General features: G+C 37.7%; 1 protein-coding gene across 1 annotated transcript in view; it reads left to right on the forward strand.

Moving 5' to 3' along the window:
• Positions 1–323: 323 nt before the first annotated feature.
• The window catches only part of LOC126457530 (protein CWC15 homolog), a 36,429-nt gene continuing 19,578 nt past the window's right edge, over positions 324–17,174 (forward strand). Inside the window, exons 1-3 of the mRNA XM_050093882.1 lie at positions 324–777; positions 7,015–7,140; positions 7,222–7,384. Coding sequence (XP_049949839.1) covers positions 647–777; positions 7,015–7,140; positions 7,222–7,384 — 420 coding nt within the window. The 5' untranslated portion in view covers positions 324–646. The remainder of the gene's footprint in view (positions 778–7,014; positions 7,141–7,221; positions 7,385–17,174) is intronic.

The following is a 17,174-nucleotide window of genomic DNA, read 5'->3' on the forward strand; positions in this document are numbered from 1 at the left end:
TACGTTTACGTGTGACACATCTGCCGAAAGACGAAAACCGAATTTCAGCAACCGTTTCTCGCTGTCGTGTTTACACGTTATTGTCTGAAGCGGATTCACTATCACAGTTAAATATGGAGCCTGAAAAATCGCTGTTACAGTTTCTTGTTCAGTCAGCACAGTGGCAGTTTCTCTTAAATTAGACGAGCGTAAAAAGCTTCAGTTTAACATTTCGACTTATCCTGCACTGTGCAAAAAGCCACTCCATCCATATCAGCAGAAAATTTTTAAAAACATGACGAAAGCCGACCAGCGTAAGTGAGCGAAAATCGATTGGGGAAATGGAGCTCCGGCCACTAGAAGTGGATTTCCATAAACGATTTTGAAGCATGTACAAGACCACCCACAAGCGCTATTAGGAAATCGGTTTACGAAATCCGGTTTTGGGAGCCCTATGTGAACGGGGCGGAAGGTGTTTAGCTAAAAGGTCAAATAAATAAATAAATAAAATACTACGTGTCTTTGGCTACTCTGAATGATCATAGTACACTTCAAAGATCTTCGTTAATTGTGTAACTTAGATTGGAAGACAGTTGTTTAGTTGTTGTTGTTTTAGTGTTTTGTGTAAGAATAGTTGAATCTGGTGGGTTTGGTATTTTGTTGAACAATGACTACCGCTGCCAGACCTACCTTCGAACCTGCCCGTGGTGGGCAGGGCAGAGGCGAGAAAGATTTGAGTGCAATTTCAAGACAATATTCGAGCAGAGATTTGCCATCTCATAATAAACTGAAATACAGGTAAGATATAGCAAGCCCAGTGGATTTTTGAAACGTTTGCAGAGATTTACCTTTTGCGTTCTACAAATGTATTGGCGAAATTCTTTAGTTAGTTTCAGTCGTAGAGAACAGAAGTAGTTATTCATGAGCTTATTCTTACTATAAGTATCTAATAAATTTTGTATGTCGTACATGAATAATGAATTAAAGATCAGCAGCCAGTAACAGCATAGCTACAAACATTGTGTGTTTGGTGTTTTTAAAAGTAATGACAATCATGAGTCAACGTCTGTAGCCAACATGTACGGTTCACTATCTATACTTATAATTTTGCTTGTATGCCTGTAGTATCCATATACGTTTTGCAGTCCATATTCATACATCTGTTGATATGTAAACACCAGTAAATGCACGTGTAAGCCTACATACATAATGACGAAAATGAAATAGCACAGTGGCAGATAATTTGTCTGTTTGGCCATATACCTTTTGATACCAGTACCTATGAGAAAAGTATATAGCCTACTGAAATAATGCTTCATTAACACTTTTATGATGTATGTGCCTGTCCGCTGTTTATAGTATTAGGCTGAGTAACAACCTGTTAATGGAAGTTTCTGTTCTTGTTGAAACATGCATCCTATTCAGGCTTAGCATGGAAAAAGCTTTCTCTCTCTCTCGTCCTCATGTTTTGAAAATAAATATATTAATTATTTTCACATATCAACACTGTCTCTGGTCTCTGTGCTATCTCTACACTTCCTACTTGTTTGATTTGCATTTGCATTTGGGGGATTCCATTGTTAAGGGTGGGACAGTGGCACTACATTTTTCAACAGTCAAACGCTAATATAACAAAAAAGTGCAAAATAGAAGTAAATTAAAGAGTGATTGATCACATGAATAGTTGTTTTACCTTCTATTTAATTCCAGATGTCAGAAGTTTACAGCGTGAGCTGTTTCTCGTCTTTAAAACTTTGTCTTTGGTGGGACAGGAAATAGTCTCAGCATTGAATGTCCACCAACAATTTACAAGAACTGTCAATTTTGCACATATTTTCTTTTGAAAACATTGAATTCCCGCTATTAAAACAATTCTCTACATGACAAAATATCAATAGATGTTACATTATTAATAATTACTTATGAAAATTGCAATCGAAGAACATCACAGTTTTTTGAGTTAAAATTAATTTGATCATTTTTATTTTATATGAAAGAGCAGTTAATGTATTTGGAGCTCACTTCCCATGTAAATGATTTTGTAGAAAAATTTTGTTTCATGTGTATAACGTAACAGTATAGTATTACATTTAAGTCCTGGGTAGTTAATAGTTTTACTTTAAATAAATCCACAACCAAAAATGAACTATGCGGCTGACTATTCATCCAATTTCAATAATGTTTAAATTTCCCGAATACTCATAACACAGTGTGTCCTTAAATGTTTAGACGTCTGGATTTAGGAAACTAGCAAGCTTAGTCAAACTCAATGTAGGATGCATTGTTCTTGTCAAATTTGAACACCTTCAGTGAATCCCCTACTGATCTCGTACACACAGTCTGTATTTCTCCATATTTTTCAACAGCTCTCTATGTGCAGTTGCAGTGTACCTGTATTTGGCTGACTACCTTCTTGCAGTTTGAAACTCAGCCAAAGTAAATAGTACGGGGATGAACTTTTCCATAGCAGGTTCTGAGCTTGTAACTACTTTGAGATAGTATGTCTGCAGGTCATGGAGACATGATCAATCATCATTCATCTCAGATTCTGTGTAGCTGAGAGAATATATGTAGCGTGTAAGTTGAAAAAACTTGATTTCACTGGTTTTTCTCCATGGCATAGTCCATACCATTTTGAAGATGCGAATTTTGGAAACATTTGTAAAATACTGTATCTCTGGAATAGTTCTATTTTTTTTTTTTTTTTTTTTTTTTTTTTTTTTTTTTTTTTTTTTTTTTTTTGAAAGACAATTGCTTTATGATTACAATGAAATGATCCATTTGGACGTATTTGTCAAAGTTATTTTACTATAGTGTTCTGAACATTTTTTATAATTTATGGATTTTTTTTCCAAAAATGCCGATACATAAAATTTTGATTTTTTTCTGGTGATTAGTACCATATAGTTCTACATTCCCTGTAAAGGAGAGCTTCCACTTTTAGGTTGAACAGGTTTTATAAACTACTGAAATTTTTGCCATACAAACAATGTGTTTTATGACCACATTGTCACATAACAGACTGATAAAGCTGTATTTAACATTTAGTTTTGTAAGATGAGCAGGAGACTAATTTTTCAAGCATTTTAAATGGTTCCAAAATGCATGTGAAAGGTCCAAAGACTCAAAGGTTTGGATTTTTACAACTTCTGTGCAATCTATTTTGTACTGAAATTAGCCAGTGAATGAACTAAAAATGTCTTACACTGCTTCAGTATTTTCGTTTGATACCTTCCTGCTGAACCAATAGGAACTGGAGCAGTTAACAATCTTCAAAACATTGTGAACAGGAAGTAAGCCCTGATAGCATTGTTGCTGTTGCTTGTAACCTATAAGCAGCAGGTGATCCATGTGGTACGGTAGTATAAAGTTCACTACAATTTCATTTAACTCATAATTGGTGTCTGTAATCTCTGCAATCCAGCGGTCAGTCATACACACACACCACAAACATCCCCCCACTCAGGTTTTGAATCTTCTTTCTTGCTCTTTAAAGTGTGTGCAATTTGAATTCGCCGATTACTTTGAGTCTAAAAATGTGCCTTTGAATTCCTTTCATGGGAGTAGTTTGGTTCGACCATTCTTCATTTTTCCGCTCACAGAATTCTTCGATTTCCTCTTTGGATAAAATAATGAGGGCTGTGGATGTGTAACATTTCATGACTCTTGTAAAATCCTCAGCATTTTTGGTATTGGCTTGGAAAGATTATGTTTTGAAGCATGGTGTTTCAGCAGGCCCACACCATCACAAGGCCCCTTCCTGTGACCAGTAGCACTGTATACCCAGCCATTTGGCATGAGCGACTTACTCAATTCAAACAGCTGGTAGACTAATGATTTTTAAAATGGCTAGGAGCACCATCAGAAATAATGATGATCTTCTCTGCCCCTGTTTGCAGTTGAAGAATTTTACGCATTGCTAGCAAAGCATGTGCTGAGTCATGTCCAGTGTCATCACTTATAACTACAACAGTTGTGGTTTTGTTATGAAAATATGTCACTCCTGTAAAAATTGAAACCGGGTCATTACTCCAATGATGCCCTTGCACGTCTTGTGGGAGAATTATGGACCAGTTCTGAGCAAAACCACAGTGAAGCACTAAACATAGTCCTTCAGCTTGTACACACCCTTTCACTTCTGCAGCGCATTGTTGTTGCAATTTCTTGAGATGCCGTTGTGTTACTGCTTTCACTGACCATTTACCAAGTTCATCATTGAAACTGTCAAAGGCAACAGTTTTCTTAATTAGTTTATTTCCCTCCCATGTTGCATATGTAATTTCTGCAGTTACCTGCTACGTCTTCCCGGCCAAGTGTCTGTAAAGACAGTCACCACATTCTTGAAACAAACAAGTCTCTCACTTTATGTCACAGACTACTAATGACTTCACATGCCCAACCAATGTGTCATATGTTATGTGCTCCAGTAAGTTCCCAAACAAAGTTCAAAATTATGCAGTACACACACAAACAGACATCTCTACGTGGGCATTGAACTACCCTCTTAGGTCATAGTGCATAAAATTTTGATCTTCCAGTATGTGAAGGTGTATAGTTGCTCTTGTTAATTTGCAAAAGTTTCTTTAATAGTGCAAGTCATGTACCTCTTCACATTCAGAACTTTTTGACCTTCAACTGTTACAGTTATAGTGCCTTTTTTGTCGGCACTCTGGTGAGAACAGTCCCCTTTATCTTCCAGATAAAATGACTGCACTATTTGAACTTGAGCTGCTTCTACAGGACCATAATAACGATCTGGTCTTTGAAGACTCATTTTACAGACCTCACATTTTGTGATTTGTCTACCGTGTACTTTGATACTGATGGAATGTGGTTCAAAATTGTTTTATTTGAAAATGTCTCTGGAATAATAGTTAAACTTGCACCTTTTCACTGTAGAATGCACAATATTCAACAGCTGAATTGATATTTGTGAAAAATTCCTGGCAAGAGGTGCAAGAGTGCTTTGGTTCATTTTCTTCTGAAGATGGAATTTCTACTTTGAAGAGTGTGGTCAGTTTTTCTATAGGCTAATGTATTCATCCATAGCTTTTTTAATTACTCTGTGCTTTCTTGATGCATAGTGCTTATGACTCGACTTCACTGACCGCTGTTTCTTAACAGGACTAACACCTAACTCTCTAGTTGACTGATTCAGGGTATTTAATTCTTCCTCTATTGGTGCAAAATCTGCATCGTGTGCACCATGGGAGGCTTCATCTTGTTCAGATACTATTGTTGTTGTTATTCTGACAAAACATTCATACCACAAACATCTTCACTTTGAAACAGAGTTTTCTGATGAGAACACATACTTGTTTGTCTTATATATCACTCTTTTATGCATGTGCAAATAGTCACCACACTTCACTCTTCTGTGGCCCCAGTCAGAAGAAATTTCAAACAGTGCTTTTCACAAAATACGCTGCAACTGTGTCAACTGGCAAATTCCTCACGAAAATGCAGAACTGACTGGATGGTTACGGATTTCTCAGAAGCCTCTTCAGTAAACAAATTAGCAATGAACAATTACCATACAGAAACCTGCAATGAACAACCACGACAAAAAAACTTACAAGAAACTACAACAAAGTGTAATAAATATCTGCAACAATGAAAGTGAAAAGAAATAACTGCAACAAAAAAGTGATAAGAAATAACTGCAATAAAGACAATACAAATAAACATTGTAACAAAGAAATTAGAAGAAACAACTTTACGCTTGAAAGTTAAAAAAAAAGACAGATTTTTCAAAATAATACCTGTCCAATTTAAAAGTTCTCCTTGACGGAGAATATAGTACTTCATAGTACTGATGAACAGAAAAAAATCGAACTTTTCTGAATAGGTATTTTTGAGAAACAATTTTTTTCTACAAGTTATAAAAAAATTCAAAAGGCGACACTAAAATGTCTTTGATAGATATGTCCAAGTGGAGGATACCATTGTAATCTTAAAGCAATTATCTTTCAAATAAAAAAAGTTCTAACAAAATATCTAGAACTGTTGAGAGATACAGCATTTTAAAAAATTTTCCGAAATTCACTTCTTCATAATGGTGTCACCAGTGTCATCTTTGGAGGCCTCTGTCTCAGGCCAGGAATTTTTTGTGGAGAAAACAAAAAATATGTGTTTCTTACTTACTCCAGAATATTAACATATGCTAAATTCAATAACCAGAAGGTAACCCCCCCTGCCTGAAGTAATACAGATTATGCCCCCCTTCAAAAAACAAAAGTTTCTTTCATTGTCATTTACATGTAACGTTTCTGCACGCTGACTTTTCCTAGGTTGTTGTATTTTCAGCAAATTACCCTATGTAAGTTTGTGAGATTAAGTTTTCTTGTCTACTAAGAAATTCTGTTTTGCTCCCTTTTTAGGCAGGCTTTTCCATACATTTTTTTTGCGACAGCTGATTTTTTTGTGGCATGCTATGGCCACCACATCTTCCATTCTGACTGTATACTATATTTCCTGTTTTCCTTAACCACCATGTTTTTTTCTGCTGTCTCTTGTCCTTCATATACATGTCTTTATGTTATAGAAAATCATTTCTGCCCTTTCATATTCTTTTCGTGTCATATTACTAGCTGTTATCTTCTGCATGCAAATTGAAGACGTGAAGGTAAGCAGTCACCATATAGTCGAATCTTTGGACAGTTAAAAAGCATGTAAACGAGAATGGAAGTGGTGCTAAGCTTTCAGACAGTGTCACCCTCCAGAGCTCTCATATCAATTTTCAGTGAATTTCAGCATTGTGTGTACATGTTAATGCTATACTCTTTCACATGTTTAGGTATTCTGGAGATTGGCATTTAAATTTGTTGAGATTTCTTATCTCACGAATTTACTGTTGCTGTAATAATCCCTGTGTAGCGAAACAGGCTGAGTAGTGGAAATTTACTGCCGTTAACGAAATATAGCACAATGTTTGGATAGAATGACATCTTCACATGGTTTGACTTGATGTGCTACAGATCACTTTTATGGAGCCTGTTTCTTGAGTGTTTTCAAGCCTGTGCTGCTTTCTTATAGAGAACATGGGCAAGGAACCACTGAGGAACTCAGATCACGAGACTTCCGCAAAGAACTGGAGGAAAGAGAACGTGAGAAAGAAAAGAACAATGCCAGGGATCGCCGAACCCAAGAGTCCAGTTCACAGTGAGTTTTCATACTTGCAAGTTGTTTATTGGAATGAGGCATATTTAATGATAATTGACAATCAATTTGTTTCTTTACTAGCAAGAGACCCAAGTTGGACCAGGTCCCTGCTGCAAGCCTAGATGCGGATGATCCATTAGATGAAGATGATTCAGATGATGGTGACAGTGATGATGATACAGCACAGTTGTTGGCTGAGTTACAGCGAATAAAAAAGGAACGTGCTATGGAACAGGCAAAAAGGGTGACTATCTACGCAACGTATTGTTGAGGAACATGTTCTGTAGATATTTATAATATAGACTGCAAAGAGATGTGATTGACACTGTGAGCTTGAAGATAAGAGCAATGGCTTCAGTGTTGATATTAGTCTACTTTTATAGCTTTTTTGTGGTAATAACAAGATAGTATTTTGGTGGAGGGTTTAAGCTCAAATCCTTATCCTGTCATTGTGTTTCTTATTTGTTGCAGTGTCCTTGAATCAGTTGAGGTAAAACTGGGATTTTTATTTTAGGAACACTACCAATAGTTCCTTCAGAACTTCTACTAATTTAATTCTCCACCATAATTGTATCAGTTTTGTTGGGACTTTGAACGTTTATTTAATTAATTTAAGTTCATTGTTTTGCTGTTTAAGTTTTCCTTTTCTTTTCGTTGTCATCACGTTGAATTTCAGATCCATCTCTACAAGGACTATATGGTCTAGTTTCGATTTTGGTTACAAACTCTGGACGTGAACTATGATCAAACGTTTCGCTTTGCTCAAGAGCAATAGTGATAAATAGCAATCATAACAGAAATAGTACATTTCTTTCCCTTCTGCTGTTTTTTCAGTGTCCTTTCACTTTCATTCTGAAGTTTCATTCAACCCTCTTTCTCTACACTTACATTTTTCTGTTAAGAAATAAAATGAAAAGTTAATAACAAGAAAGGATTTATTTAGAACAAGGAGTGTTTAGGTATTATATAATGTCACAGTTTGTCTCACAAATCTAGAATACTCAAATAAGATGATTTTATTTGTGAAAAGCATGAAATAGTGAAAGTTCCAGCAGTTTTTGAATGTTTAGGAATTTCAAATGTATGCCATCTGTGAGGAAGGCCTATATGTTGAATCATTTACTTGCAAATCAATCTCAGAGATTATAGCTTAGATAAAACTGATTATGAAGTCCTCATGTTAGGAAATGCGAAACATATGCTGTAGTCTTCCCTGCTCATTCACGGTTGCCTCTTGTGTGTGTGCCATCCTTTGGAGATATCTTTATCAACCATGGGTTTTTGGGCTACCATGTCAATTTTCCATTGCTTTGTTGTGAATTTACAACATTGTTATGATTTCCTGATTCACACTAAAGGTTATGGATATTTATAAAGCATGATATTAAATATAGATGTACTTGAACACATTTTGTTGACTATCATAGTATTCACATTACTAGTAAGTTCTCCGTCTATAATAACCTCAGTGTTGCTTGGACTTTGTCCAAGTTTTTTGCAGTATTATGCTTCAAGTAAACAGATGACATAACACAATGAGCACCAGTTTTTATACATGTACCATATCTTATTACTGTTGCATTTTTTGACACCAGCTGAAAACATTGCTACTAGGATTTGTCATTCAAACTTCCTGATATGGAACAGTGTCAGATGACAACAACAGGGAATGGTCGTTCTATAGATGATGGAGAGAAAGAAAGAGGTTATAAACCACTAGTTAAAACTCCAAATATACTCGTGTTTGGTTTAAGTCTAGCTATTGATACCCAGTCAGAAAATCCCCATCAGCATACCCAAATAATCTCCCGGTTTGCTTGATTTTTAGTTATTTCTTTGCAAAGTCAGTACTTTTATCAGAATCAGTAATATAATAATAATAATTAATAATAATGTTCTGCCAGTCGTAAAAGGCGATGAAAAGAACAAACCACTAATAGGGCTAACCCCCCTTTTAGTGTTATTAGTTGGTTCAGGACAGAACTAAAGAAGCCTCGGACAAGTGCCATCATGGTCGGGGACGACGCTTGAACCCTATGCCCGCCCACAATGGTAACGACACTGCTAGCCAACTGGAAAATGATTTAAATCCAAATAGAGGTGTTTTGCAGGATATGCTTCCTGCAACCACCCAAGAAGGAAAACAAAGGCAGAGGATGAGATGGTCAGATGAAGTTAATCGACACCTCATGTTCTGTTATTACCAAGCAACAAACCTAGGAACCAACACAACTGGATACAGATCACAAGTATACACAACATTTATTACCAGATACCCAGAATTAAAATTTTTAACAGAACAACGTCTACCTGATCAGATCTGTGTAATAATCAAAAATAACAGGATACCCCAGTCAGAATTAGAAAACATCAAACAACAAGTACTGGAACAAAATAATGTGCAATCAGAAGAAGAAGAAAATACAGTAATGGACTCAAACATCCCAGAGCAAACAAACAAAGAACAACACGCATCAATTAAACAATCAGAGGAAAACGAAATCTTAAGACAGCCACCAGAACAAGCACAAATAGAACACGAAGTGACACACATGTTAGATATAGAAGAAAAATTTCAGCTGACATATATAGAATACAAAAACACAAATACAGACATTAGACCATTCTTGCATAGACCGCCAAATAACCCACAAGTCGAAACAACAATAAAAACTATCAACACAATCATACACAACAAAATAAATGAAAACACAACTATGGAAGAGTTACAACTACTGGTTTATATAGGAGCACTCACTACACTAAATATACACACTAGGCAGAGATCAGAACCAACCAACACACAGAAGAAACCCACAAAACCAGCATGGCAACACAGGCTACAGATCAGAATAGAAAAACTGAGAAAAGACATCGGACAGCTAACACAATTTATAGGAAATGAAATGTCAGAAAAAAAACGAAAAAGGTTAGGTAAAATCTCACAACAAGAAGTGATAGAGCAATTAGATGAAAAGAAGCAGAAATTACAAGCATTGGCCAAACGACTTAGAAGATACAAAAAAAGTGAAAATAGAAGGAAACAAAACCAAACATTCAACACAAACCAAAAGAAATGTTACCAGACAATAGATAACACACACATTAAAATAGACAAACCACCAAAGATAACAGACATGGAACACTTCTGGAGCAACATATGGTCAAACCCGGTACAACGTAACAGGCATGCATGATGGATACAAGCAGAAACAGATACATACAAGATGATACCACAAATGCCTGAAGTGATAATTTTGCAACATGAAGTCACCCAAGCAATTAATTCTACTCACAATTGGAAAGCCCCTGGAAAAGATAAAATAGCAAATTTCTGGCTAAAGGAGTTCACCTCAACACATTCACATCTAACTAAATTATTTAACAGTTACATTGCAGACCCATACACATTCCCTGATACACAAACACTTGGAATAACTTATCTGAAACCTAAAGATCAAGCAGACACAGCAAAACCAGCTAAATATCGCCCCATAACATGCCTACCAACAATATGCAAAATATTAACTTCAGTCATTACACAGAAATTAATGACACATACAACACGGAACAAAATTATAAATGAAGAACAAAAAGACTGTTGCAAAGGAGCACGAGGATGTAAAGAGCAACTGATAATAGATGCAGAGGTGATATATCAAGCTAAAACTAAACAAAGGTCGCTACACTACGCATACATTGATTACCAAAAAGCTTTTGATAGTGTACCCCACTCATGGTTACTACAAATATTGGAAATATACAAAGTAGATCCTAAATTGATACAGTTCCTAAACATAGTAATGAAAAATTGGAAAACCACACTTAATATCCAAACAAATTCAAATAATATCACATCACGGCAAATACAGATTAAGCGTGGAATATACCAAGGAGACTCATTAAGTCCTTTCTGGTTCTGCCTTGCTCTGAACCCACTATCCAACATGCTAAATAATACAAATTATGGATACAATATTACTGGAAAATACCCACACAAAATCACACATTTGCTATACATGGATGATCTAAAACTACTGGCAGCAACAAATCAACAACTCAGTCAATTACTAAAGATAACAGAAGTATTCAGCAATGATATAAATATGGCTTTTGGAACAGACAAATGTAAGAAAAATAGCATAGTCAAGGGAAAACACATTAAACAAGAAGATTATATATTGGATAACCACAGCGACTGCATAGAAGCGATGGAAAAAACAGATACCTATAAATATCTAGGATACAGACAGAAAATAGGAATAGATAATACAAATATTAAAGAAGAACTAAAAGAAAAATATAGACAAAGACTAACAAAAATACTGAAAACAGAATTGACAGCAAGAAACAAGACAAAAGCTATAAATACTGATGCTATACCAATATTGACCTACTCATTTGGAGTAGTGAAATGGAGTAACACAGACCTAGAAGCACTCAATACACTTATACGATCACAATGCCACAAATATAGAATACATCACATACATTCAGCAACAGAAAGATTCACATTAAGCAGAAAGGAAGGAGGAAGGGGATTTATCGACATAAAAAAACCTACATTATGGACAGGTAGACAATTTAAGAAAATTCTTTATAGAACGAGCAGAAACTAGCAAAATATACAAAGCAATCACGCATATAAATACATCGGCTACACCACTGCAATTTCATAACCACTTCTACAACCCTCTAGATCACATAACATCAACAGATACGAAGAAAGTAAATTGGAAAAAGAAAACACTATATGGCAAGCACCTGTATCATCTAACACAGCCACACATTGATCAAGACGCATCCAACACATGGCTAAGAAAAGGCAATATATACAGTGAGACAGAAGGATTCATGATTGCAATACGGGATCAAACAATAAACACCAGATATTACAGCAAGCATATTATTAAAGATCCAATACCACAACAGATAAATGCAGACTTTGCAAACAACAAATAGAAACAGTAGATCACATCACAAGCGGATGTACAATACTAGCAAATACAGAATACCCCAGAAGACATGACAATGTAGCAAAAATAATACATCAACAACTTGCCATACAACATAAACTAATAAAACAACACGTTCCCACATACAAGTATGCACCCCAGAATGTACTGGAGAATGATGAATACAAATTATACTGGAACAGAACCATTATAACAGATAAAACAACACCACATAACAAACCTGACATCATACTCGCTAATAAAAAGAGGAAATTAACACAACTAATCGAAATATCCATACCCAATACAACAAATATACAAAAGAAAACAGGAGAAAAAATTGAAAAATACATCCAACTGGCTGAGGAAGTCAAGGACATGTGGCATCAGGATAAAGTTGACATTATACCAATTATACTATCAACTAAAGGAGTCATACCACACAATATCCACCAGTACATCAACGCAATACAGCTACATCCAAACTTATATATACAACTACAGAAATCCGTAATTATTGACACATGTTCAATCACCCGAAAGTTCCTAAATGCAATGTAACAAATACCGTACATTTAAAAGGAAGTCACGATTGATCAAGGTCCGCGTCACTTTCCATTTTTGACCAGACGTAACGTCTGAGAAAAGAAAGAAATAATAATAGTAACAGTAATCTGAACAGAATTAAGAATAGTTACTGTGTTACACAGGCTGATTATAATTAAACTTTTACTACTTGGGCCAGTGTAGACAGAAAATATGTATGAGTACCCAACTGTATAGGAATGACGCTCACTCAGACTGTACGCAGCTGAATTTGCGTTGTTAGTAGTGTTAGTGTCATGACTAGCTGTTAGGATCCAGTGCTAGTATGGTTATGTAGGCTTGAAACACAAGTGTGCATTACAGTTGCAGACAGTCAACAAGGTTCTGGACAAGGTGAACAGGGCTTTACTTGTGAAGCTGTTTTGTCAAAACAGCAGCAGTAGTACTGCTGCTCCTCACAAGTATCGGCGCAAAAGGAATACGGAGAGGCCTCCTTCCTCACTAGGGTTGAAGAACATTATTGGGAAGTTCAAATTAACGAATGATTTGGGAATTGCTCCTGGGAGAGACTGACTGTCAGTTGCAGCACAAGTTCTTGATCAAGTTATTGTTGCCATGGCTGAGAATATTGGATGCAATGTGCAATCTTCAAGGAGTGCAGGACCTTCACAATAGCTTAACATTCCGTGGTCCACTTTATTTCAGGCAGCAATTGGGCAATCACTAGTGTGGCTCCAGGCTGTTGTGGATGCAGGTGGTCACACTGAGCAAAATTTGTAATCTGCATCATAAGCATGATACACAATAAACAGATGTTACGTTCTCATATGGAAATTGTGTTTCTTTCTATGGTTTATGCACTATTTCTCTTTTTGTATGGAAATTGTGTTTCTTTCTATGGTTTATGCACTATTTCCCTTTGGCCTGTCCTTCCAATGTTTCCACAAATTTTCATTGTCCAATGGTCACTCTTTCTCATGGCGGCCGTTTCAAGTGCTGAAAGCTTTATTATAACTCCCCTGTATTGAGAAATGTTTATTATCTAGTCTTGCAGCACATTTTCAAGTGCAGTTTCGTAATTGAGAACGCGATGTGATCTGTACGAAGACATACTTTGAAGAGTGCTTTATTCTGACCATTGTGGATTTGATATTTTTGCTCATAAGTTTATCAGATGGTTTGGGAATTTACATGCCACACAAAAGGCACTGCCATATACAAACACGTATCAAGAAATTAATAAGTGGCAAAGAACAGGCTTGCAACTGAATGTGGGAGCTACAAAGTAGTAATTAAGTTTGTCAATAGACAGTGTCACCTTGTTGGTATCTGATGTGGAATTCTTTGCAGATTTCTGTCTGATGCTCCAGTAGTCCTAGATCTCCATCCTGCTCTGATTTCAGCTTTTAATAATTTAAGGAAAGCTTAAAAAGTTGATGAAAGTTGCATCAGTGATTTTTCTGGATGTTGAAAGTGATAATGCTTTCCATTCAGAGCTTGCTGATTTGGAAACTGTTACTCCTAACAAGCTAAAGTTGCTTAAAACTATTTAGACTACTTTTGATTTCAGAGCATAGAGCATTGCTTCAAAAATTCATTCACAAAGTATCACTGTGATCTCAGTTGACTTATCTGTTCACAAAAACTAGTTTTAAACCAATTCTGGATTGACAAGGAAACTTTAGTTTTCCTTGTGAAAATGGCACTTATAGTAAATGCTGAAAACTTTCATTATTGTAGACATCCTGGAGGAACCAGGAACACATCCATAAGAATGGTCACAGCAAAACATCCTCTCACATACACCAAAAATTATTTTTGTTGAATTTGGATTTCACATTATTGAACTTAATTGATAAAGGTGTGTGCTTGGCTAGAACGTCATTTTTTATATAATTCAATGAGAAAATCATAACTGAATATGAACACTCAGTGGTTTAGTAGTGGGTCCTACAAACCAATCAAATGGAAGCTTGAGAAATCACCTCCTTTCATCAATCTTTAAAAATATATGGGAATTGAAAATAACAGGTGTCTGTTTTTGTTTATCAGGAGAAAAAGATTGGTAAGATGTTCTCTTCCACACATATAAGAGATCAGAAAATGAGACATGGACATGGGATCTGGGATGGGAGGAACTATATCATGACGTGTGTTCAAAAGTACATTGCTACATTGTTAGTGGTGACAATGTTAGGAAAATGATTGATTGCTACCCACCACATAGTAGAGACGTTGAATCCCTGATAGGCACAACAAAAAGACTGTCAAACAAGTAAGCTTTTGGCCAAAAAGGCCTTTTTCTGAGTGAAACAAAACACACACACACACACACACACACAGACACACACACACACACACACACACACACACACACACACACACACACACACACAAAAGCAGCTCGCACAGACATGACCACTGCCTCTGGCTGCCCAGGCCAAACAGGGAGTAGCTGCGCATGATAGGGGTAAGGAAGGGGATGGTAAAGCACTGCTTGTGGGAGCATACAGGGACAAGGTGGAGAGAGGGTAGGGAAGTCAGGTGCAGTGATGGGGAGGGGGGGGGCAGCGGAAAAGGAGAGTAGTAAACCAACTGTGTATCAGTCCTTTCGAAAGGCCTCACCTTTTGTCCCACTCCCAAAATCAATCACGCAGGACTTGTTAAAAACCTACCCTTTTCATCTCAGTCCCTAACAGTGACCCCATTCCAGAAATCCAACAGGATCTCCAGTCTCTCCTTAGGCCCATCCCAGAACCTCTCCCCAGAATCTCTCTCTCTCTCTCTCTCTCTCTCTCTCTCTCTCTCTCTCTCTCTCTCTCTCTCTCTCTCTCTCTCTCCCCCTCTCCCCCTCTCCCTCCCTCCCTCTCCCCCGTCCATTCCTCATTTGTACCACTTCCCACACGCCAGTCTTCTACATGCTTCCTTAAAGTCCATAAACCCAACCACACAGCACACCCCATCAGGAATGGTTACTGTGCCCCCACTGAGAGAATCTGTGCTCTTGTATACCAACACCGTCAGTCTGTTACGCACAACCTACCCTTCTGTATAAAAAACACTTACCATTTCCTCCACCAACTCTCCACAGTTCCTGTTCATTTACCATACAGTGTCCTGCTCACCACTATTGGTGACATGTCCCTTTACACTAACATCCCTATCGCCTTCCCATCATTGAACACTACCTTTCCCAATGCCCGACAGATTCCAAACCTACAACCGATCTCATCCCTGGTCACCATGACCAACTATATCCCTACCCACAATTATGTCTCCTTTGAAGATATCACCAAGAAAAAAATTTGGTGTACGGCTTTGGGCATCTACATGGCACTGTCATATGCCAACCTGTTCATGGGCCATCTAGAGGAATCCTTCCTTAACCACCCAAAATCCAAAAAACCTCACCAGGTTCAGATTCATTGATGACATCTTCGTGATGTGGATTGAGTGAGGACACCCTGTCCATATTACTCCAGAACCTCAACTCTTTGTCATATTTGCTTCACCTGGTCCTCCACAACCCATCTAACTTCACCTTCCTCGATGCTAACTTGCAGCTCAAAGATGGCTACATCAGTACCTCTGCCCATATCATACCGCTCAACCAACAGCAGCAGTCCCACTTCGACAGCTGCCACCCATTCCGTACCAAGAAGTCTCTTCAATACAGCCTAGCCATCAGTGTCAGTCACATTTGTAGTGACAACCAGTGCATCTCGAAACATAGCAAGGCGACATGCCATAATTACCCTCCCAATCTTGTACAGAAACAGCTCTTCTGTGCCTCATCTCCCCAGTCACCCCCCACCTCCTGAAGTCCCACCTCTGGCCAGAGAGGAGCATTCCCCTTGTGACTCAGTACCACCCTGGAATGGATAAACTGAATCACATCCTCCGCCAGGGTTTCGACTACCTCTTATCATGCCCTAAAATGAGGAATGTCCTACCCACTGTCCTTCCTGCCCCTCCCACAGTGGTATTCTGCCACCCACTGAACTTATACAGTATCTTTGTCCATCCCTAGGCAACTCCTGCCCCCAACTCTTGCCTCATGGAGCATATCCTGTAATAGACCAGATGAAAGACTTGTCCCACATATCCTGTCACCACCACCTACTCCAGACCGGTCACAGGCATCACCAATCTCATCAAAGGCAATGCTACCTGTGAAACCAGTCATGTGATTACAAGTTAAGCTGCAGCCCCTGTGCTGCATTCTATGTGGGCATGAAGTCCAAAAAGCCGTCTGTCCACACGAGTGGCCACTGATGAAGGTGGGAACTCTCCCTGCAATATATCCTGTGTTCCCATAACTGTCCTGGGCTCAACCTTCATTAGCCTGTTACCACTATTCCACCAACGCACCCAGTCTGTTTACTTTTCTCCTTCTCCGCTGCCCCTCTCCATCCCCATCCCCTGCCCTCCGTCTGACTCCCTGATTGCACGTAACTGCCCTGCCATCTCTCCATCTTGTCCGTGTGAGCTCCCAAAAGCAGTGGTTTACAGTCCTACCACCCCTACCCTGTT

This window comes from Schistocerca serialis, chromosome 2, assembly GCF_023864345.2.
Source record: "Schistocerca serialis cubense isolate TAMUIC-IGC-003099 chromosome 2, iqSchSeri2.2, whole genome shotgun sequence".
NCBI lineage: Eukaryota > Metazoa > Arthropoda > Insecta > Orthoptera > Acrididae > Schistocerca > Schistocerca serialis.